Raw genomic sequence first — 23,620 nt, forward strand, 5'->3', positions numbered from 1 at the left:
ACCACTGTTATCTTCGTGTAACCAAACAGCTCACTTAGCCTAAAATGCAACGAAGCAACAAGTTAGGCATCGAAAAATTGAATCACAGTTTTTTTAACTGCGCCATTTTTGCGCTAAGAACCAAATCACAAATAACATTTTTCAGAAGTCCTATTCCCACAAATGATTGTTGTAAGTTAATGACTTCTCTTTATTTTTCTACTAAACCGTTTTAATTTGCTTATGTAACCCTGTGCTCGAACAAGACCTGCCTAACAGTACGATACCATTTCTTTTTTTTTTTCCTCTCTCTTATTCAAGTGTGAGTTTGTATCCTTTGAGTTTAACCCTTTAACCTCTAAGAGAGACTGGACTCTAATCTCTCTCTACAGCATCACACCTGAATCACACATTAAGGTCATGAAAATAAAGGAAATGATCCACAACTAAAGAAGCTCTTGATTGCCAAACGAATTCTCTTCATCAGCACCTTAGGAAATGTATAAAGAACAGTTTGGAGAATGTACAAACTGATGTTAGGGTGTAAAGGGTTAAGATATGACGAATCTCTCCTAATAAAAACCCTCCATGATACTACCACATGCTGGAGATAACAGAGTGTACCCGTATCTGACTCTTAATGGTTACTTACAGGTGTCTTCTTCACCTGGAAGATACTTGGGGTCTAGGTTAAACTGAAATAACAACAAAAAAGTTGATTTAGTTGTGGATCCAGATCTTGAGGAAAAAAGGGGTGGGTGGGTTGGGAGCGTACCCGGGTAAGGGTGGGTAAGGAAGTGTCCCTGACAAAACAAACGGAGGATCTTGACCTTTTAGGACCTTTGTCAAAATAGCGAAAGAAAAGGAGTGAACTCCTCCCCCCCCCCCCCACTCCCCCCTTGTGGGATGGTAAACACGGCAACCGGATGGCAATACAAATAGCATCAAAAACACATTATTTAGTTGTTTTTCTGCGAAAACTATGGGATATCTTCTGCCTGTGTGTAATCAAGTGTGCTGCATGATAGTCACCTTGGCAGCAGTTGCAAGGTTGTCACACAACAAACGAGAAGGCTCGTTGCGTGACATCCTAATACGGGTGTGAAGGAGAAGAATCAGAAGCTGGGACTGAAACGAACAAACCGGCAAATTTTAAGATGACTTTTCTTTTTTCTTGAGATTTTCCACTAAATATTAAGGAAAATTTATGCTTGATACCATTACAAAACTTGATATTAAATGAACCAGTCTGACGGGCCATTCCTGACCAGTGGTTGGCGCCGTAAGTTATAAAAGTTCTTGGGTCTCAAAGGTAGCGGTTATTTCATACGTTTACCTTTACAGTCCTTTTCCCATCGTAGAGTGGGTTGGAAAAATTTTTGACACCCGTATCAGATGAAGCCTGCAAAAATAACGAAGAAGAAAAGAAAAAACAGATAAAGAAATGAATAAAAGAACTAAGTCTACCTCCAAATTTATGGCGTTCACCATTTAAACCCTCGCGGGAATTTTCATTTCTTGTGGATCGGTGATTTTTGTATTTTTTGGGAGCCAATTTTTTCAGGTTGGAGATCACTGAATTTTTTCCAAAAATCTTACGTAATTTGTTTTTCAAACAGCAGAACATTGACAAGGAAAGGAAAGTAAAACTTTTTTTACTTGACTGGTTGTACAAAGGGGAGCTGCTTAGATACAAGGAAACGGAGATCTGGTGCACAGGGTACAACAGGTAGCCGCTAATAACCCTGGCCAAGAAACACAAACTACTGCAGCAACATTTGGTAGTTGTTATAGTATCCCCTGAATTTTTCTAGTTTAATCAGGAAACGTACCGTATTAGAGTCTGGCAAGAAAATTATGTCATTTGGATTTTGTGGCAGGTCTAAGCCAGACATTTCACGATAGAGTGGATTGTCAAAATCCATGTGTTCTCCTCCTGAATCCTGCAAACAAATGTTATTAACGTGAATCAAACGAGCGAAAGATATTATTTACAAAAGATACTCATAACAGAAATCAAACTAGCAATCCATACAGTTCTTACACTGCAATGTTACCCAAAAATTCTTACCATTTCTTTTCTTTCGAAAATGCTTATGACATGAAGGAATAAATAAATAAATGAAGAGATAAGTGCATGAATAAGAAAAAGTAGATAAACCTATAATCAAGAAAGAAAAGTAGCAATATCCGGCGGTGTAGCGGAAAACCGAAAAAACGAGCGTGGTCACGTGGGAAGGTGTAGTCACGTGACCACACCCCTCCCACGTGACCACGCTCTTTTTTTCGGTTTTCCGCTATACCGCCGGGTATTACTACTAAGAATGACGCAATAAATATAAAACTGACAGCACACCCAGAAACTTCATTCCGTCAAATATGCGATGAACTACAGCTTGGCATCAAATTTGTCTTCAGCTCATAACACTGACAGTACCCCCTAATCATACCTGTGGTAGAGGCCGTTTATCGTCAATAGGTATATCCAGTGGAGGCATTTGCAAGGGATCCTCCATGTTATGAAACAGAGCATTATCAAATGACATCATAGAATGTTCGTTGTAAGCTTCGTTACTAAACTGAACGGTGTCTGCTTGCTAAGAAACAGAAAACACAAGAAACTATTTCACGAAGACGAGATACGTGGACTAAAAAGGCGCTTTGGACTTAGATAAATAGATAGATAGTTTATTTATCTACATAACGCCTAGGAGCATTCAGCATACTCGTTTACAGTGCGCACGTGCAATTACAAAATACTGAAAATAATAAAAATTTCATAAGTACAAAAGACTATAAACAATCATGTGCAGGGCACAGTAACAAATTCCTATTATGGTGTTTAGCGATAAATAAACGGTGTAAGGTTTAATTTTTCTATTATACCTCTAAGAGTATTCACATTAACAGCAATTCTAGTTTTGCATGGTAAAGTATTTGTCATAACAAAGAACGAACATCACAAAGATGAAAGAAGCCTGAAGGATGAAAAGGTCAGATAATTTAGTCCCCCATGGTTTTAATTTTGAATTTGATTGGTTAACCCTTTCACTAACAAGATCTTATTAGTAATTCTCCTTACTGTCTGCTGTACAATTCTTATGATGTTAGTTTGGAGAATTTGGTATCAGATCAACTAATGATTCCCTGATTGATGTTTTTCTTTATTCTCATCACTTGTCTCCTTGCTATTGAGTTGATATTGTAAGGAGAAATTCTGTCTTGATCTCTCATGGGAAAAGAGACGCAAGTGTTTTCTTCCAATTTCAGTGCAGAGCGAAGGAAAAAGAAATTACGATCCCAGATTACTATCAAAACTAAAGAAGAAGCCAAGAAGAATTTGATTTTGGGTTCTAAGTTTCGTTAATTTCTCCCTAACAAAGTTCAATTACCTTTTTGTAAAATGCTCGGCGGGAAAGGAAGCCATTCTTTCTTGCAAAGTAAACTAAAACAGCGATCAACATCACAAATATTATGATGCCAATGATAATACCAGCAATAGCTCCTCTACCAATACCATATCTCTTCCAAAACAAAAAAGAACAAAGAAAGAAAGAAAAAAAACATAAGATTTCACAAGCCTAGACTAGAAACTTCATGAAATTTAAAAAACACAAACAAAACAAACAAACAAACAAACAAAAACAACATTAACAAAAAAAAAGCGGTACCTCCTTTCTTGCAGCACTTTCACCTCCCGACTGAAAAAAGTAACGGCAAACACAGGTAAAATTGTCAGCATTCAGTCTTGAAAACTGATGAATTCTACATAACACTCGGTTACCTTGTGTACTTTCAAGAATGGCATTTGTGGAGATCAAATGAATAAAAGGAGCTATTTGACGAAGAATAAGGACAAAATGTGGTCCGACACATTGAAATGGGGAATGTATGGAAAAAGTAACGAAAGCGTATTTGTGAAAGGAAAGCTGACACTATGAGCGTGTAAAATAAAATTATTTCTTCATGATGCATGTCTGAAGTTTAGGCCTCTACAAATTTCACTTGAGTAAAAAATATCTCCATTGACCCATGATCCTCGACAGAATAAACGTTGAAATAAAATTGGGGGGGTTTAGAAAAATTGCAACAATTTTAAAGTGAAAAATTATGGAATTTCTTAGAGGGAAGAATTGATGGATAGAGATCAGATATCCCTTCCATATCGCGAGGTGTGCTTGAGCCTGTAAGTGACCAACTTTAATCGCCCCAACCCTCTCCCCCCTTATCAAAAACATCATTACCTTTGGTCCAACTGCTGAAGCTGTAGTTTCTTTCGTTGTTATTTTCTGTAAATACAATGAAAACGTTAAAAACACGAGGCACGTTAATTCAGTTCGACTCTAGAAAGTGGATCTTTTACCTTTGACATGAGTAAAAAACGTGACTGAAACATACCGTGGTTGGTTTTCCTGGGGTTTCTGTTCGTTTTGTTGGTTCCACTGGGGTAGTAGGTGGAGGAGGTCCAACATACTATGAAAAATTATGTTTAAATATCAAATGCGGGGGATTTGCTAAAGGTGTGGCCCTGATAACTGTCATTATATATTAACTATCAAATTGTTATCCTCAAAAGCCTATTTCTAGACAGTAATTAAATTCTAGATTCCTCAACTTTTTGCCATTTTTCGATCGAAATTGTATTGAATACAATTTAATACAATTTAAAAATCATGCAACAATCGTAAATGAATTTATTTTTGCACTTTCCCTCACTTACATATGTTGGTAACATTTGTTAATATCAGAGTCAATAAGTCATTTATTTACTTACTGGTATCATCTGATCGATGAAATGTAGGAGACCATTGGTTGCAGGGATGTCTCCCTTGATATGAGCGACACCATTCACGACTATTTCTCCCTAAGTATCAATAAAAAAAACAAGGGCTATTATGACACAAAACCCTCTAATAGGCATCAATCGATGAGAGCATCTGAATTATTAGCAACGACTCATGAATGCAGTTGTGGTCCCAAGTCGTGGTCCAGAGTGTCACTCAGCCTGGACTAAAAGAGGAAGTATTCTCCAGAAACAACACAATTTATATCGCCCTCATTAGAAAGTGTTAGTAAAATTATGAAGTTAAACGCAACTCTAAATTAGAAAGTATGCCCTAATGTTTCGTAAGTTGAATTATGAGAGCATTTTTTTTATCCTCATTTCCGAGGATAACTTCTTTGCTAGCACCGGGAAATGCTCTATTTTTACATAACAGAGAAGATTACACTTTGGATCACAAAACGCAAAACTCTCTTACGATCTTTGGCAACTAAGAAAAGCCCGGCATTTCTCAACCTCTGCGGGACAGTTGCGCGTGGAAATAATGCGCATGCGAAAGCCCCATGGAGTATGGAGCAATGAAAGGAAGAGCTACGGTCGACTTGGTTAAACCTTACCACACTACCTTTCATAATTATCATTGGCGTATACAGCAGGCTACTGTAACCGCGCTAATACTCGCCAAACAAGTTAAATCTGTCAGAAGTTAGGGACACTCGTCTAGTTTGTAAATCTTACATTTCTCAGCTTTTTGATGTGCAGTGTAGTCCCAGCCAACGTTGTCATCGTTAAGTCGTCATTTATGTTGTTCAATGGATGCCTTCCTGACACAATGTGATTCTTCATAAAATACAGCGTGAATTTCTGTGACAATAAGAAAAAAATTGGAGAAAATTTTCTTCCATTTTCTCCTGAAACTTCTCAGAGTAATTGTGAGATACAGTAACTATGATGAATTTAAGGAAAACTATCTAAAGAAACATTGAGATGACTGTCACCTTGTAGTGAACCGCACTATTGACAGGCACAAACACTGTGAAGGACTTTGAAAACGATGCCAGGTCTTGGTATAAAGTCGTCGCTTGTGCGCTGGAAGTAATCAGTTGGTAGAGTACCTGGAATTGCCAGCAAAACAAAAAGCAAACCATTGATATATCATAGAGCTAACTACTTCATCTGTTCTGAACAAATGAAAGTTCATAACTAATACAATATCTCATTAAAACCATACACAACCACTCCATTTCTGGCTAGATTGGGGACGTATCTTTGACGAGCGAGCACTCAGTTTGGCCATCCTGGATTTTTGGTTCCGAAAAGAAAGAAATTTCTTCCGAGGGGTGGATAATAGACCAGAGGAAAGCCTAAATAACAAAATGGTGAACCCGTGTATGGTCGTAAGATTTTAACGTTAGCTAACTCCTCCTTATAACAGGCCATTCAGAGTAAAGAATGATACGAAAGATTATATTGCCCTTGGAAAAACGTGATACCTTGTAGAATTCAGTGGCACTCTGAGTTTCTCTGACGACCTGAAAAGAAAAGACAAAAACTCAACTTAAGGAAAATCTTAACTTGGCTGTAAGGGTACAAAACTTGCCATAAGAAGTCGACATCATGGTAACAAAATCCTGTCCAAAATGGGCAACGTTCAAGGCGCACAGATCCACGGATATTGGAATTTATTATAGAGACCATCAGGCAAGGCACAAAAGACAAGGGCTGAAGGAGGAGGGGGGAGGGGTGGAAAGGGTTAAAAAGACAAAAAATCTGCTTACCTGTAGAATGGTTCCTCCACAAGAAAAGCCGTCTCCAGTGAAACCCGGACGGCAGGCACAGCTGGCCTCCTGGCCTGCAATTCAACAAGAAATAAAACATTATTTGAACTGATTTCAAAAAGAAATCAGCTCGTCTTTCAATTTGACAAAATTATAATGAAATGAGAACTGAATTTAGCTAAGGAACTGTCGAACTGAGAAAAGTGAATCAATCGATTCCACGTTCAGAATTTGCTTGAGAGTTTGAGCTAGTACGTGGGACGCCTAGGACATTTTAACTGAATAATTCACAGCCTTGCAATTGAGCTGACCAAAACAAAAACATGGCGTCCACGATAATCTGGCTACCCCCTATTTCTTCTTTGCTTTCTCTTTTTCAACTCATTGACAGCCTTGGTTGACATCGGTTTTCAAATGACAACCAACCCGTGGTTCCTCACAAGAAGACGCAACTGTCTGGCTGAGCCAAGTGCGCACAATTTTGCCTAGGGGGGATATAGAGTGCACATTGTTGTACTTTACCGTTATCAGTACAGTCAGCATGAACAGAGCAGCCGCCATGGTTTATGGCACAGGGCGACATTGGCCGGTGAGCACGACAACTGGAGCCTACTTTGTAAAAGCCTGCTTTACATACACAGCGCCTTCGTCCCTGAAAAAGAAATGTTAACTTTAATTTCCAGAAAATCACAGTAGCGTTTGATACGACTGGATTAGTCAGTTACTGGAGAGTGAGTTTCCTTTTTTTTCCAAGACGAGGGCAAAAACAGCAGAACCGGCCACAAACCGAAGAAAAACGACACAGAGACACTACAGGGCTTGGTATGAAACCCAAAAAGAGGTTAAAATTATATTTCGTAAAATTGAAGGAAACCACTTCTAAGATTGTGCGACTTCGAAAATTTTTCTTACATGTGCTAATTTTGTGATTTGTAGTCCATGTGAAACTTCTCTATCCTTCACTACACTTGTACGTATTAGAAAAAAATGGTGCTTGCTTACCAATTGCTCAAACGAATCTTGACGATACAAGGCATTTTTAACAGTCCATGGGCAGCATTTTCCAGCTTAACCCTTTAACTCCCAAGATGTCATTAGTAATTCTCTTTACTGTCTGCCATACAATTCTCGTGATGTTAGTTTGGGGAATTTGATATTGGATCAACTTATAATCCCCTTATTGATATTTTTCTTTATTCTCATCACTTGTCTGCTTGATATTGTATTGATATTGTAAGGAGAAATTCTGTCTCGGTCACTTATGGGAGTTAAAGGGTTAAGGCTGCCGTGTGAGACGGTGCGGGAGCAAACAATTTAAGCCAAAATACCAGACAGCAACTACTGTATCTTCAAAGGTGTGGTTTATGGGTACTTACTGGTGCTGTAAACAAGCAGGTTGCGTTCTCACCACACCCGCCGTTGTTACTTGCACACTCATCAATCATTTGGCAGTAATATCCATCTCCTTGGTAACCGGAATTACACGAGCACGTCAAACGATTCGGGGCAGTTTTAGTGCAGGTGGCAAACACGTGACAGCCACCATTGTCTGCCTCGCAGTCCACTGATGGTGCTAAAAGAAATGAGAAAAAAACAGAACAAAATTACAAATTCTTCTTAATTACTTACATACATCAAAAGTAAAGAGAGATAGCCCGGAATTTCTTGTTTTACACATATTCTTCTAAGAATTTGGTGCTAAATCTAGCGTTATCACATATTTGACGTTCCTTTTTCTTCTCATCGCATTTTCGCTTGAAAATGTATTGAAATTGCAAGGATTATTAATTTTTTGGTCGTTCCTGAGTCAAAGGTAGAGTAGAGAAGGAAGTGAATCATTACATACCTGGACAGGACTCAGTGCTATTCACACATTGTTCACAAGCTGTGCCGTTATAAGACGCATCACACACACACTGGCCACTCCCTGTCAGCCCGTCAATACACAAGCCACGCCTGCTACATGGCAATTGAACACCACCTGGGCAAGCTGTGTCAGGAGTACAAGAACTGTGTTAAAACACGATAGAGTTGCAGGGCTGACTAAAACAATGATGTGAAACAAGGAAAAATCTGAGTCCTTTCAAGGACTCGAGGCGGAGACCTATACTTTGTGCGATCCGATGCTCCGCTGACTAAGTTACCAGAAACTCCTCGAAATCTGTAGTTTGTGGAGTTGATGGAATTGGTGGACTTAGTACAGTTGTGGTTGATCTTGTAGCAAGCGCATATGGAACTATTTCTGTTTTGCAAAGCCATATGATACGATGATTCATACGTGACAAGCGAGAGAGTTACTTCTCTTAACAGCAGCCTGACCGCCTAAAACTTCTTTCTTAGCAGGTGAAAGTCTTTTAGTCTATAATCTCGCCATGTAGAATAACAATGTAAAAAAAAAAAAAAAGCGATCCGAAGCCTGACAAACTCCGCTCACTACCATGGAACCAAACTCCATTTTCTTAAGAGATCGTAACAAACAATCTAAGAAAGACAACTTTGATTATGATAATATAGAACCGCAGTTACATAATTTTAGAGACATCCACACAGTTACCCAGTTAATTACAGCAAAAGAGCACACTCACAAGAGAGGATGCCTTACCCACGCAATCTGGTCCATAAAAGTTTTTACAGCATCTCTTCAGCCGTTGACGCTGTAAACAGATGGGCTGACATCCTACCAAATCACCATTGTAGGTGCAGTTATGATTCGTTACGCCCTGAAAGAGCAAGATAAAGGCGCATTTTAAGATCCCTCAAATTGTCAACATATCAGTTCAATTCTTATCCCCAGGAAGTCATCGCCGGTGTTGAAGATAAATGGTTGAATCTCAACTTAAAGTAAGATCATTATTTTTTTTCATTTCACATCCTTAGCGTTTGATATTTAACGAGTGGTTTTTTTTGTCCCTTCAATTTTGCCGGCACCTTTTTCGGGAGGTGAATAATCCTTTAGTTCCCAATATTATGATGACCCTTTTTTCCCCCCTCCTGATCTAGGCCGATTGCAAAAATAGAAAAATAAATAATGACAGCTCTTATTAAATGAAGAGCACTACTATTTTTCCAGTTCCGGCAAAATCAAAAAGGAAGTTTGACTAAAACCACACGACAGGGTGAAATTGGAAAGCATTGTCACTAACATTAGTTACACACTACTCACAACAAGGGTAGTCTCTTGTGGACAGCTCACAGGGACAAAACAATTTCCACACTGACCCTATAAAGGTGAGGAATTTTACAGAAATTAAGCAAAGCCTGAAACAGGGGAAAACTGAGACACTTGTCAACCAGACAGCTTAAATTAAAAAAGAGGATGGATGAAAACTGGAGTCAGGGAGGGGCACACAGAGACATTACAATCTTGGAGAAGAGCTTTTGGACACTTCTGTGAAAAGAAGGGCCAAATAACACGTATTTCTCACCAGGCAGTCCCACTCCTCTCCCCTTTACAATGTTGATTCCTTCAATCTACAGCAAACCTAAAACCAATCACGCCTCGGTTACAGCCTTTTTTCCCGCGCTTCTGGCCCTTTGCCTGTTTTTTATTTGAGTTCTCATTGGCTCCTCGTCATATTTTCCTTTCTTCTCATTGGCCGTTGCGATTACTTTGATTTTGGTTTTAAGTACCTGATCAAAAAGAGCTTAATACCGTAATTTTAGTGTCCATGATCTCATCACAGTTGCCTCCAAATCCAAAAGGAAAAAGAGCTGAATCCACTCCGAAAGCAACACCACCAAAGAAGTGTATGTCTCTTGCAACAATCTTGCTTTCACCATTTACGTAAAGATCGCCCTACAGTAAAAACAAGCAAAAGAGTCATTTTAACTATCCCATGATGTATGACAGTACTAAAAATAACGAAGGAATGGGGATGACTCGTTTCTAACCCCAAATTATTTTATGCAGAGATAAGTTTCGCTTCCATCTGGTACACTAAAACAGGCAACCGCCACCTTTAGTACGCTGTGCCCTAATGTTCGACCGCATTGAGAGACAAACTTAGCAGAGAGCATATTGATCAAGCATTATGAGATTAATATCAGTATCTGGGCAACTGCCCACCTACCCCTCCCCTAACCCAACAACAGTCAATTGATAACAAGTTAGGGTTAATGTTGGGTTAGGAGAGGGGTAGGTGGGCAGTTGCCCAGATACTGATAATGATCAAGCATTATGGTCCCATTGACCACTAAGAGTGACTACCATCTCATTTCTGCTCACAGCATCGCAGCTGAATCAAACCTTGTAGAATTCTACTAGATTAAGAAGGTGGCCCGAGTCTCTTTGGTGATTTCGATCACTTCTTTCGATCGTCATCAACAAATGCTTTTCGTCCTCGTGCCGGGCCCCAAAAAAGAGCTTTGACTTTCCAAAAGAGTTAAGATCGTGACGTGATCGTAGCGCGGAAGTTTGGAACACAGGAACATATATTAAATCGTAGGCAGAAGGCGACTTAAGAACAATACGCTTTTTCAGGGTCAGCCAATAGAAAGAGCACTTAATTTCTATTCTACAAAAAGGTGTAGTAAAACTTTTCAGTTTTCTGCGGATTCACCACGCACTGTAACTTACCTTTCCTCCTTTGCAAGATACAAATAAACTCGTTCCTCCAAATGTTCGCAATTCTAACCCTGCACCACTTCTCAAGAAGGACTGAGTACTAAAATCCGACTGCAAAGAAAGAATTGATTCAAGCAACCATTAATTGACTTTTCGTACACATTCAAGAACATATGGCAGTCATCTGCTAAAGTTAGCTTTGATTTTGAGTAAATTGGTTGGGTTCGAGTTGTTTCACCTACAGGAAAAATACGATTTATTTTATCTATTTGTGATCAAGTTCCTGTAAAAGTACATTCTAATTTTTAAGAAAAAACTTTAAAAATTTCCACTCAATTTGCTTTGTGGATCATTTGATGAAAGGCAGACAGGAGTTAAAGCCGAATTGAAGCATCTTTTCTCTGACTTCAAATGTTGCCATTTTTTCAAACCATCATTACAAGCCATTGACATTTTAACGAACGTATAACGTGGGAGAGATTCTGAAGAAACTGTGGTGCTGCGTCGACAATATAAGATAATTTGGTTCTATCAACTGAGATGATAACGTAAATTGTCTATCGGAAAGAGTTTCTAAAGCTGGCGCTTCGAACATTCACCATTCGTCAGGGCGTTAGATTTTGTAATCTTTGTTTAAGTTTACTGATTAACTTACGTGAATTTGGGTGACAACGTGGTATTTTACAAATCGAGCCAGATGTGAAGGATCAGTGAGTCGTGCCCTTAAGTCGTCAGGCACAGCTTTTATAGCATCATCAGTTGGCCAAAACATAAGAACAGCTCTGTTCACCGGAACATCTAGGATGTTCTTCAATCCTGCTAACTGTGAAGTAATAACATACATTTTTTTCGTAAACAACTGTTTCGAAGAAGGTTGTTGAATAAAAGGACAAAAATGCACGCGACAAACTCGAAGGTTACCTGGGTGTCTGGTACTGGTAATAAATAAATTTTAATAACTGAAATAAAGAAATGAAATCTTCAAACCCGCCATGTTTGGTCCTCCCTAGAGTGATATATTTAGATTTCCCTGAAACCGTGACCTAAAAGCTACCCACAATGCCTTCCGAGGTTGTGGCGTGCGCTTTGACGCTTTCCCTCCCGAAACCTTTCTCGAAACAGCTGTTAATACACATGCTAAGCTCTGACCTAAAGAAGGTAATGAAAGAGATTGAAACGATAGGTTTAAAAAAAGAAATCCCACATCGTTTAACAAAAAAGAACTGAAAAGCACCAAGCAAGAGTCGATTAGTGCTCACAAACCTTGACCAGTTTAACAAACTCCTTGTATCCAAGTCTATTAGCCACGTCGAGATAAGATCCCTAAGGGCAAAAAAGAAGACCAAGGTCTTTAGCGAAACGGGTTATTGATTTGCGGGGAGAGAGGTGTGTGGAGAAAAGAGATCCAATCCTCCGTATTGCAAGTCGGGTTCCTTCCTCTCTAGGCCACCCTGCCTTCACAAAATTTTATTTCCAAATGTTAAACCGCATACCTGTACTGTGCTATCCATAGACTTAGGTGGGGTGGGTAAATTATCCAGTTTCATTATCACGCCATTTGATGACTCGTACACTCCAACTACTCTGGAAATGTTGCCATATTGATCGATGATCGATGTAACGTTCCCCTGGAATAAATGCAGTAAAGTTAAAAAAAAAAGTAAAAAGAAAATGGTGAATTATTTCGGGCGCGGTTATTGCCAAACAACAGGAGCCTGTCTAAGCTTCGAAACAGATTTAAGTTCCTGAAGGGTGGACTTTAAGCTCTTGACTGACTTAACATTTTGATAAGAACCCAAGAGACAGTTACCTCTGTTTTTACTGAAATAGTTGCTCCAAGCAGAGTAGTAAAGTTAGCTGCATAATCATCACTGTTGTCGGTAGGAATCGTTGAACAGCCAATTATAAGATATTTCAGTAAATTCAACTCTTCCTCAGCTGATGACGGAACACTACGACGCTGCAAATAAATAAAAGATGAAAATTTCTGGATAATTCTAGCCTGTTTAAATGTGTATTTAGTTTAACCTAAAACAAATTTGGATCTTGCGGAGAAGCTCGAATTTCTCAAGGCTTGAATTCAATTGTTTTTAGTACTTTTTCATGGAACTAAATCAATATGTATTGTACCGAAGTAAAACATTTGTTTTGGACACTTCCTCTTGTGGCTAAGCCGGTAAGAATTTTCCAAAAACTAACGGCCAAGGAGGTTTTTTCCCTGTGCTGTCCAGTCCAGTTCTGGTTGTAAAATATTGAACATTTATGTTTGTGCACTTGAATTGAATACGTTAGGCGATGTATTACAACTCGTACAATTATTTTAGAAAGTGTGCCAGTTATGCTATCAGTACCTTGCGAGATTGTGGTTGTAAACTGCCTAAAGCAGCATTTACTGGAGCGAGAAGGTTAAAATGTCCATGAGAAGCTAGCAGTTTGTCCAGACCATTTTTCTGGAAAGAAAAATACACGCACAAAGACAAACATCTCAGTCATCATAGCATAACGAAAAGTTTCAATTCAAGTTGAACATGAAAAGTCACATTGAAAAGTCGAACAACGACAAAAAGACAGACAAATAGGCATACAGGAAGATCAATAGGCAATTCCAAGTACAGTCAATCAATGGAAAATCTATCGAGTACTAGAGAAAGTAAAAGGTTGGAGGACAACGGTTCCAAAGGAAAGGTATTTAAAGCATTCATACTGGCTACATGATGCGGAATTCATTTATTCTAAACCTAAGCTATGGTTCCAAATGAAACTAAGGAAAAGAAAATTAATAGCCAGTTTTGCCTCACCCTGAGTAGCATGTCCACACCTGACAGTTGGGGATCAAGCTTTAGAGCCTTAAACGACAAAAAGGAATCAATAAATTTAATTGAATCAGCAGCTGACCTCTGACCTCTGACCTCTATGAGTTAAACACCTATTACGGGTAGATACTTTGGGTTCACTCGCACTGCTCCATCGAATTGTCAGAATTGAAACAGTCAGCAACAAACTACACTCAGTCACTTTCAAAGCTTGAATTTTTTCAAACCTCTTTTTCTCTCTGCGATGAATTTTGAGCAATTAACTTATGAAGATCATTCTAAGACTTTTCATGTCCGCTTTAGCTCAAAATATCATTTAATTCAGACAAAATATTTATGATGTATTCCTCGACAAGAAACAAGGAACCCATATACATTCCGCCTCAACGCTCAGTTGGAAGGGATATACCGATTCAATCCCTGTTCAAAGTTCGAGTGTTATAGACTTCTTTTTCTGTTATGACCTCCCAAGAAATAGTAGAAGATCAATTACATCATTTCGAATCTCATCCACAGGTCATAGTAAAATTTACTTTCTACATACTAATGGTATTCTCATTTCTCTCATTGAACAAGCTGTTCAACGGGTATTTTGTCATTACCTCTGATATATCACCAATACATGTGATACCATCACCAAAGTAAAACTTCCTGCACTTGCACGTCCTTTGGTGCGGTCCAACTTGTTGACAAATAGCTCTGTCACTACACCCTCCATTGCCCTGACAAAAACCATACAACAAGATCAAAAGGATCAAGTTTAGGAAATAAACACGTTTTTCCGTGTTACTACACACCCTCCCTAAACCACTGAACCTACAACCTAAGTAAAAACAAAGGGAGAGGGGTGGTGCTAGATGATGAGCTCTACAAGACAATCATTATGATTTTAAAAAAATTGATATATATTGTATAAGATATGACAATTCAATGATTCTATGAGGACTTTTTAATCTTTTTATCCCCAAAATTGAAACAAGAAAACCGAAAAGAGTGGCTTGACTATATTCAACTTATGGTGTCAACATTAAGATATGAAAGAAATATCACTTCACCTTAGACTTTGCCCAAAATGTCCAATAATGAACGAACAGCAACGATATAACTAATACCATCATGCAAAACAATTTGGAAATCTAAACGGCAAACATGTATTTCCTAGGTTCTTATCGATGAAATCAAACATTAACGATTAGCCAGGTTACTTACCACATCACATGGATTAACACCAAAACAATAGCTAACACCGTCTCCTGAGAAATCCTTTTTACAAAAACAGTTTCTCTAAAAAGATAAGAGGTAACTTTAAAGACTGATTATATCAATAATTTATATCGTAAAATAGGTTGAGGTTATTCATCGTGGTAAATAACACTTCAAAAGAGAAATATAATTGTTTGTCTCACGATGTGGTAACTTCGAATGTGGATCGCGACGTTTCGATTAAGTTCGCATACTCAATCGACCTCATCGCCTGAAGAAGACTGGCGGTATGCAGTCGAAACGTCGCGAACCACACCCGAAGTGACCACATCATAGGACAAACGATTATATTTCTCTTTTGAAATAACAGTCAATGTTCATCATTATCATTGTACGCAATGACACAATTCTGTTTTGAATTGCAGGCGCCGGACTAAGTAATTATCTCTCACCTGCCCGGGAGCTGTGTTGAAGCAAGTTGCATTGATATGGCAGCCACCATTATTACGCTGACATGGATCTATTTCTGTTTAAGAAAAGATATCAGTAGTTTTGATCGATAGATGTGGCAGGTGTGCCAACCACTCAAACCTATGTGGGAGTCTCACGAGAAAGAACGAATCTCCCGGTCTCATTTTGTGTAAATGTTATAAAACCAAAAATCATACCCATTTGCTATAAAAGCAATTAAGAGAAGTCAAGCAGTTAGAATGGAAATTCTGTTGGGAACTTACACCAATCAACTAAACAGTATGTTTCACTTACCCAAGCAGACAAACCCATCTCCAGTGAATCCTGCATTACATTTGCAAGATCTAGAGCCAGGCAGAGTTATATTCTTAACACATGTGGCATTTTGATGACAGCCACCATTGTTGACAGCGCATGCATTAATTTCTGTAAATAAAAATGAACATCTACATGAGTACTCCAGCAGAACCTTGAATTAATAAAGAGATGGAACAAAAAATTGACCTGTGCAGTAGGTTCCATTGCCTGTGTAACCAAAATCACATTCACATCTACCACTGCCACTTGGTCCGCGGCATCTGGTAAAACGATAAAATAAAATCACGAACTGATAATTGAAAGATGAGTGATATACTTTATACTTCACAATCAAAAAGCTGTTGTTAACCAGATCGTCACCTATGGATACAGAAATTTCGGTTCTCTCATCAAATTCAATACTTAAACAATTATTCAAAGGACATTGTTCATTTCGATCGAACAAGCCCTTATTTTCCGAACAGGTCGACAGTCGGAAACAAAATTGTAACAGCGTGGCAGGTTTCACAACTTTTCCACCGATGAATAGTTTATAGTTGTCACTCCAAAAGTAGGACATCGGCAATGCTTCACAAAGGACTTGAAAAAAGCTTTCCATATCCTTAAGTTTGGTACTTACGTGGCATGTCGACTACAATTGGTTGGAAGGCAGTTGTCAAAATTTGCAGCTATGAAAAAATAAATATGTCAAACATTCAAAAATACCAAGATAAACCACAGACTTCCTGAATCAAGTCAAATGCAGACTTCTACAGAGGCTGTTAACAGCACTTACAAGCAGGAAAGGTGTCAAAGTGACATTCTTCCACGCAAGCTTATCTCAAAGCGCTCATTTCCAACCCTTGCTGTTGTTTATTTGTTTGTTTGTTTGTTTCTTTTTTGCTGAGCAATTAAACAGATCATTTACAGCAAAGGATAGCAAGCTCTCCTAATTTTGTTTTATCACAAATTGTTTCGAAAATACGAACTTACAGGTATTGCAAATAGGTCCTTTCCAACCATGGTGACAGAAACATCCTCCATCGCCATTAATACCATCATTACAAACTCCATTAGTGCATTTGCATTCTGACAAGACAAGAAAATAAAAAAATTTTCAGTGACACGAGTCTCTGAATGATTATAGAAGGTTCATTAAGTTAAGTAAGAGAAAAAGGCCAGCGCAATGCACTGTTACAAACAAGACAACGTCTTTTGCAAACATTGCAGTGGTAATAACCTCAAAAACAATCATTTTTCAGTGCAGCCAAAATCTAAAACCCTGTGGAAGAAAAGGAAGTTACTTGGAGCATTTTAACTAAACAGATACTCACCACCTGTACAGTTACTTCCATATTTTCCAAGAATACATTTCTCACATGCAGTACCAGTGAAGTTTGCATCACACTGACAGTGACCACTTCCAGTTTTGCCATCATCACAGGCGCCATGACCAGAACACGGGTTGGTAACATTTCCAGGACATACTAAAAAGAAGAGGTGATAATAATGTCTATAGTAAAGAAGTGAGCCAAAAACAACCATTTTATGCACATCATCTAAAAACTGAGAAGCACTTTCAGTTAAGAACCATTTGAAGGTGAGTATTAAATGCCTAAGGGCTCTCGTTTCAGAAATGTCGGCTGCCCTACAAAGTTACACATGTTGACCTACGACAAAAGTCAACCATTTGCGGCAACCAGGCTTTATAAGAGCTTATCTGAACACTAGTTATTAACACTGTGCACCCTGCTCGGGTCTGGAGCAAGAACTTTATGCTGGTTTTCACCAAGACATGAATAAAGTATTTCTACCAAATTTATTAAGATGAGGTGACATAAGTACGACGTCTTTAGATCTTAAAATGGCCAAACAAAGGTCAGGCTTTCCGCACTTATACAACCCAACACAGCGCAAGGTCCATAGGAAACAAAAACAACGTAGTCAATATATACATCCAATTTATGCATTAAAATCAAAGCACATAAATTTCCCAAATTTCTCTATCCCAAACCGGTAAAACAGTAACACAGGCAACTTAACCTACATTGGCAGTCTTGACCCCAGAATCCATCACAGCATCTCTTGATCTGAAAGAGTTCAAAACAAGTTAAGGAAGATTCTCAAAAAGTTTTATTGCAGATAGGTTGGCCAAAAAAGAGTAGATGGCGACTATACCCTGAAAAGTACTCTTTGTGCTTAATTCATCGATTTGAAACAGGAACTGATACATGCGGGGAAAGATTCAATCCTAACTTGTGATCACCTAGGTGGGAGCGTTTCTGTAAACACTGTAGTTAGTGAAATTTTGGGACCTTAAGCAGCCAGGACGGCAATACTCCAGAATACATCGATTAACAAATGAATTTATGTCTTTCCTTAGAGTTTCGCGCATGGCTGGATCTCTCAACCGTCTCTTACGACGTCATACGTCATCTCCAGTATATCGTATGTTAGCAGCGTTAAGTTCCAAATGGAAATTTAAATAATTTTCCGTCAGAGATTTCTTTCTAGACCCACGCAAATTTCGGCGATTTCAAGTTGTTGTTTTGCCACGTCCTCGTTGTTAATCGCTTATGGGATGTCCATTGCCATGAGATGAATATTTAACACGAGTACATTCTACAGGCAACAGAAGAAGTAATCGCCATATTGTCAAAGCCCCTTTTAGATTAGGTTGCTAAAGAAAATAGCTAATCACCACAATAAAACTTTTGATCAGTTTAGATAATGGTTGCTACATACTACAGAAGTTTTTTCACATAGTGCTTGGCAGCCTCTGAGCCTGAAGATTAATATTTGAACCCAACATGTATTCAGCACATGGCCCTGAAAGGATCAGAAATGTAGAGGTTACCAAGAAACCATTATACCATGAATATATAATGATTGATACTGCTGCCATTTGAAGTTCGATGTTTTGGTTCTATTACACAGGACAAGGACTGAACGACGATGTTATTCAGTGAATGGCACAAGCCTACTCGGAAAAAAAAATGTACAGTGGTCCAGTAGGAATTGTAACCTATAACCTTCCGATTAGTTTTTCGGACACTTTACCGCTAAGCTATAGGAGACTGACCGTTTAACCTATTACATCCTAATATCAGTATGCATATTCTCCATACTGTTCATCATAAATTTCTTAAGGTGCTGATAAGGAGAATTTGTTTAACAATCAAGAGCTTCTTTAGTTGGTGATCATTTCCTTTATTCTTGTGACCTTCTCGTGTGATTCAAGGGAGATATTGTAAGGAGAAATTAGATGCTAGTCACTCTTAGGGGTGAAAGGGTTAACAAAGTCCATGGAAACAAGCTTCCTGCATACTGCCAGAATAAGGACTTTTGGATCAATATCAGTAACTGGGCAACTGCCCACCTACCCCTCCCTTAACCCAACATTAACCTTAACTTGTTGTCAATTGACTGTTGTTGAGTTAGGGGAGGGGTAGGTGGGCAGTTGCCCAGATACTGACATTGATCCGGACTTTTTTAGTTCTACAAACCAATATGCATTTAATTGCCGTCAGCCAATACAGTGACTTCTCAAAGCAAGAAATTCAGTGGATCATATGTTTTACATGGGAAACGTCATCCAGTATTTCACTTCTGATATTTTTTCTGAACGTTGTGGTAACTTTGTATTAAATGCAATAATTTTAACTGATGCTGAAATAAAGCTTCCATTTGAAAATTTATTTCCGTTTAGTCAGCTCAATTATCAAAGAATCAACTGAAAGTAAACAGATTAAAACAAATCAAAAGCTTAATTTCAGTCACTCACAATTTTGGTCCAGCCCGCTGGACATCTTGGGACAAATACGTCGCAATATGTACAGTATCCCTGAAAAGCAAAGATACAACATTACACCATTCCAAACTGTCCACGGTTTCCATTAAAAAATCAGCTCTACTTGTTTACTTGATGATAAAATTATATTTTAGAAGAATCTGAAAGTAGGTTTATCAAGAAGATCTTCAGCTAAAGCTCAAATCAGGTTCCCTCAACAAAGAAGTCTCTCGTATCTGATAGTATGCATTTCATTGAGGCACTTACGAGACGTGACGATTTCGTAGCAACATCACAGTTCCTCTTAACTGGTTTAAGTACACCATTTATGCCATACACTATTGCTCTTCTAGCTTTGTGACCTTTGACGACAACATCAATTCCATTGACTTGCAGCTGTTGAGGATAAAATATGAAAGATGGCTGTCCATTGTCTCCCAGTCTTTCCTATCTCAAGAATGACTATTAAGTAGTTTCTCCTCAAAATTGTAGCAATACATCGTCAGGTAAAAAGGTAACTAAACGAAAGAAATTAGGTGACTCGATAAGAGAAAAAGTATATCAGCCAATGGCAGTTAACAAAGCTAAACTATTCTCAAAAAATAGACCAAAAATCTTAAATTTGTCTCGTTGTGTTTCAAAAATTAATAGGGAAGGCTAACATCTGTAAATGAGTTTTTTTTCCATAATATTAATCGTTGTATGAATTTTTCTAAGACTTCTTCCAGACTCACCCCCTTAACTACCGATACATGTCTCTGTCCTTTTGGAATGGTTTGCACGGTCATATGTGACATAGTCCCTTAAGATCTATATTATACATTTGGATTAACTAAAAGTTTTAGAAACATCTTCATCAATAGCCTCAGTCTTGTGCGCTTTTTGACACAGAAAAAAGGTTGGAACTTGACAACATATGGGTGGCTACTACCACTGTTATGAGTACAGCTTGAAAATTTCAAAAAAGCTTTACACAAACCATTCCTTTCCTAGGATTGGTAATTTTCACAAGATAATCCCTCCCATTCCCAAGCAAAGATGGGAATTCTTCTCCATTACGAATTGTTTCTTCTGTGAGATATTGGTTCACAATATGATACTTAAGGACATCTGGCGTCTGAAAGAGACATCATCATTTAACTGTCAGTTGAATCACCGACTGAATTTTAAATCTAGCATGATAATACTTCATATGACCAAAAGTGTAATTTGGTGTAAAAATACGCTGTAACATTTGACTACAGACAATGTCCTTTTCTAAAAGACAAACAGTTTTCCGATGATGAAGTACGAGGAAAGCCATAAGCTTCAAGAGACAGATACTACCCAGGGACAGACAAATTCAAAGCAACCATGTCTTTCGAACCACTTCCTTCCAACAGAAAAACTTCGAACGTCATTTGTTGAACGTTATGACAAATGCAAACAAAAAAACATCAAATGGTTCATTTTAGTATGTTTTATACAGTTTGCTGTGATGTCAATATTAAATACAATTAAGCTTTACTTATATGGTTCCGCTAACGGGAGCACCTGTTCCTTTTAGAAGATAATTTTTTTTCGTATTCTTAAGCTTACCAGCGTCTGCGTGTCTACAAGGGCATATTTTTTGAGAGCGGAGTTGGTTGGAGCAAATACAGTACACGACTCACAGGCATCCAGGGAGAAAAATAGGTTCATGTTCTGAAATAAAAAATTCAATTATTTGTCATTTAACCAGGTTGCTACTCAGATAAGCCTTTCCTAATTTACCTATCCATTCATTTCTTTGTTCAATTGTTTTTCTACAATATTGTTTCCTTTTTGCAGGTCTATCTATTCATTCATTCATAACACTTTAATGGCCAGTATAAATCGAAAGGAAAGAATAAGAAAAAATGATAAATAAAAAGCCAATGGATTATCTGTCATAGAGTTACCTCATACAATGGTAGATCACCATGCTAATTAAAGTGGATCAAAAATGGTGTAAAAATTTTAAATACCGATTCTTTGACAGATCAATAGTGTCAAACTTTCTATCAATGAGTTCCTTAAAGGTATCAAGAAAGTTTCAATTATTTTTCAGAACATTTTGAGTTTATCTTTTGACACCTTTGACTACCATAACAACACTAGATAAAAAAAACTGGAGTTAACTTTGAACTGTACCCACAGAAATTTTTTAAAGCTGCGTAAAGATGAATCTTGTTTTGCCAACGTGTACTTCTGACTCTATTTCTCGTAATAGTAAAGCCAAAAGATTACCTGTGAGATATTGGTGAAATCGGAAAACTCTGGAATACTTTTAAGAAGATCCGACGTCAATGGAAGCTCATTTTCGTACGACAGACGAGACGGCAAAAGGACCTGAATAAAGAGCAAAAACGTATAACCAATATGAGACTCAGAAATTCAATCGTAAATGTCTTTGCTCCGAGCATAATGGCGGCGCCGAAGGTTAATGGATATCAAACTCGAGAACTTGGTGTGATGTTCTTGAGCATAATATTCAGCACCTTGAAGTGCCTCCCCCAATCCAGCTATCGGACTGTTTATTTTGGCCAGTTGGTTCCTAATTTATAGTTGCAGTGGCTAGACTCTGAAAGTCAAATGGTTTGTGTTCGATCTATGTCCATTTTATTGCGTTATGTTCTAAGGCAGGACACTTAACACTCACAGTGCTTCTCTCCACACAAAAGAAAAAAATGGAAATTACTCAAAATTCAAGGCGACTTGACAAATCGCAAAAGGGGAAGGGACGACTAACGTTACCTACAATGGCCGTGGGAGTACTCCTACTCATAAAAAGCCCATGAGGTCGGAATAGGCTTCAGACGTAAGGGGCCAGTAGCTTGCAAGATTCACCTTGGTATAACAAATACAAAGCACCAAAAAAGTGGACCAACATACAAATGTTGCAAATATGGCGGAATCATGTCGCAATCTTACCTGGTCAATGATATGTACAATTCCATTTTCTGCAGTAATGTTAGCTTGGATAATTTGAGCCATTCCACCAATAAATACCTGAAATAAAAGATGATAACTTCTATTAAAAAGTAGTCATGATCACCTCCAAAACACTTCTGCCCGGGCAAGCTTGTTGCCAATGAGTACAGGAAATGTTTAAATTTTTGTTTCTTGCGTCCAAAATACAGCAAACACAGCTTGACATTCAAAGATTAGTAAGAATGATAATTGGTTACCTTTTGACCCTGAGTAGTAACATTTAATATGAGGCTATTCGTGGTGTTCAGTGATGGCACATTTTTCAGCGTCTCTAGATTATACACTTGCTCCACCAAATGATACCTGATAAGAAAAAGTCATAAAAGTTATTAAAGCACATTTAGTTTAATTGATTACAGTGATGCACGCTCCGACTGGTCGAGGATTGCGTCATACCTCGCTATAATCACCTCGCGCGAAGGGCTAACGCTCGAAACATCAACTTTAGAGACTCTTCACTGAGGCCAATTTATTATAACAGCTCAGTTGATAAAACCAAACTGTCTTGAAATACAGTTTCTTGAAAGTCTTCCCTCCTTTGTATATATGTACCTTATTAGATATTGAAGTCTCTCTGTGCTATTAGTCCAATATTTTCTATCATCATCAGATAACTGTGAAATTGCTGACACTGATGGAGCAAACATAGTGATGTTCTTCCTTGGGTCTGATATATAGTGCAGCATGTTTCCTTGCTGTTTGAACATGAAAAGAGCAAAAACTTTAATTCATGTCAATTTATATGCCATGAAAAGTAAATTTCGTCATCACGATCCTCATCATTATTATCCTCGCATTCATCGTTATGTTAACTTTGATGGACCGCAATAATTGAAAAGATTTTGTTGTCATTCTTATTTTAGTTGAAGCAGCAAAAACCACTCTTAAGTCAAAAAATTATGAAGTCATGAAATATACAACTGTAAGCGGTTTGAACCGCAGTCAGACAGT

General features: G+C 38.1%; 1 protein-coding gene across 3 annotated transcripts in view; it reads right to left on the reverse strand.

Moving 5' to 3' along the window:
- Window positions 1-23,620, reverse strand: part of LOC113677250 (stabilin-2) — a 48,480-nt gene that overhangs the window by 2,068 nt on the left and 22,792 nt on the right. For all 3 annotated transcript variants that reach the window (XM_089207669.1, XM_089207667.1, XM_089207668.1), the window contains 45 exons: window positions 23,222-23,364; window positions 22,867-22,972; window positions 22,610-22,687; window positions 21,926-22,027; window positions 21,257-21,361; window positions 20,658-20,795; window positions 19,946-20,074; window positions 19,673-19,732; window positions 18,634-18,717; window positions 17,936-17,978; window positions 17,223-17,375; window positions 16,882-16,977; window positions 16,529-16,577; window positions 16,096-16,169; window positions 15,886-16,017; window positions 15,573-15,646; window positions 15,127-15,201; window positions 14,520-14,639; window positions 13,903-13,950; window positions 13,456-13,554; window positions 12,915-13,064; window positions 12,598-12,732; window positions 12,368-12,427; window positions 11,760-11,927; window positions 11,117-11,215; window positions 10,193-10,336; window positions 9,704-9,760; window positions 9,143-9,260; window positions 8,387-8,530; window positions 7,917-8,113; window positions 7,063-7,192; window positions 6,541-6,614; window positions 6,256-6,294; window positions 5,761-5,877; window positions 5,501-5,626; window positions 4,754-4,843; window positions 4,378-4,452; window positions 4,224-4,268; window positions 3,651-3,680; window positions 3,372-3,503; window positions 2,430-2,576; window positions 1,812-1,922; window positions 1,316-1,381; window positions 632-674; window positions 3-39 (listed from right to left, as the gene is read on the reverse strand). In XM_089207669.1, coding sequence (XP_089063795.1) covers window positions 35-39; window positions 632-674; window positions 1,316-1,381; window positions 1,812-1,922; window positions 2,430-2,576; window positions 3,372-3,503; window positions 3,651-3,680; window positions 4,224-4,268; window positions 4,378-4,452; window positions 4,754-4,843; window positions 5,501-5,626; window positions 5,761-5,877; window positions 6,256-6,294; window positions 6,541-6,614; window positions 7,063-7,192; window positions 7,917-8,113; window positions 8,387-8,530; window positions 9,143-9,260; window positions 9,704-9,760; window positions 10,193-10,336; window positions 11,117-11,215; window positions 11,760-11,927; window positions 12,368-12,427; window positions 12,598-12,732; window positions 12,915-13,064; window positions 13,456-13,554; window positions 13,903-13,950; window positions 14,520-14,639; window positions 15,127-15,201; window positions 15,573-15,646; window positions 15,886-16,017; window positions 16,096-16,169; window positions 16,529-16,577; window positions 16,882-16,977; window positions 17,223-17,375; window positions 17,936-17,978; window positions 18,634-18,717; window positions 19,673-19,732; window positions 19,946-20,074; window positions 20,658-20,795; window positions 21,257-21,361; window positions 21,926-22,027; window positions 22,610-22,687; window positions 22,867-22,972; window positions 23,222-23,364 — 4,410 coding nt within the window. In that variant the 3' untranslated portion in view covers window positions 3-34. The remainder of the gene's footprint in view (window positions 1-2; window positions 40-631; window positions 675-1,315; window positions 1,382-1,811; window positions 1,923-2,429; window positions 2,577-3,371; window positions 3,504-3,650; window positions 3,681-4,223; window positions 4,269-4,377; window positions 4,453-4,753; window positions 4,844-5,500; window positions 5,627-5,760; window positions 5,878-6,255; window positions 6,295-6,540; window positions 6,615-7,062; window positions 7,193-7,916; window positions 8,114-8,386; window positions 8,531-9,142; window positions 9,261-9,703; window positions 9,761-10,192; window positions 10,337-11,116; window positions 11,216-11,759; window positions 11,928-12,367; window positions 12,428-12,597; window positions 12,733-12,914; window positions 13,065-13,455; window positions 13,555-13,902; window positions 13,951-14,519; window positions 14,640-15,126; window positions 15,202-15,572; window positions 15,647-15,885; window positions 16,018-16,095; window positions 16,170-16,528; window positions 16,578-16,881; window positions 16,978-17,222; window positions 17,376-17,935; window positions 17,979-18,633; window positions 18,718-19,672; window positions 19,733-19,945; window positions 20,075-20,657; window positions 20,796-21,256; window positions 21,362-21,925; window positions 22,028-22,609; window positions 22,688-22,866; window positions 22,973-23,221; window positions 23,365-23,620) is intronic.

Source organism: Pocillopora damicornis, chromosome 5 (genome assembly GCF_964200805.1).
Source record: "Pocillopora damicornis chromosome 5, jaPocDami1.2, whole genome shotgun sequence".
Lineage (NCBI taxonomy): Eukaryota > Metazoa > Cnidaria > Anthozoa > Scleractinia > Pocilloporidae > Pocillopora > Pocillopora damicornis.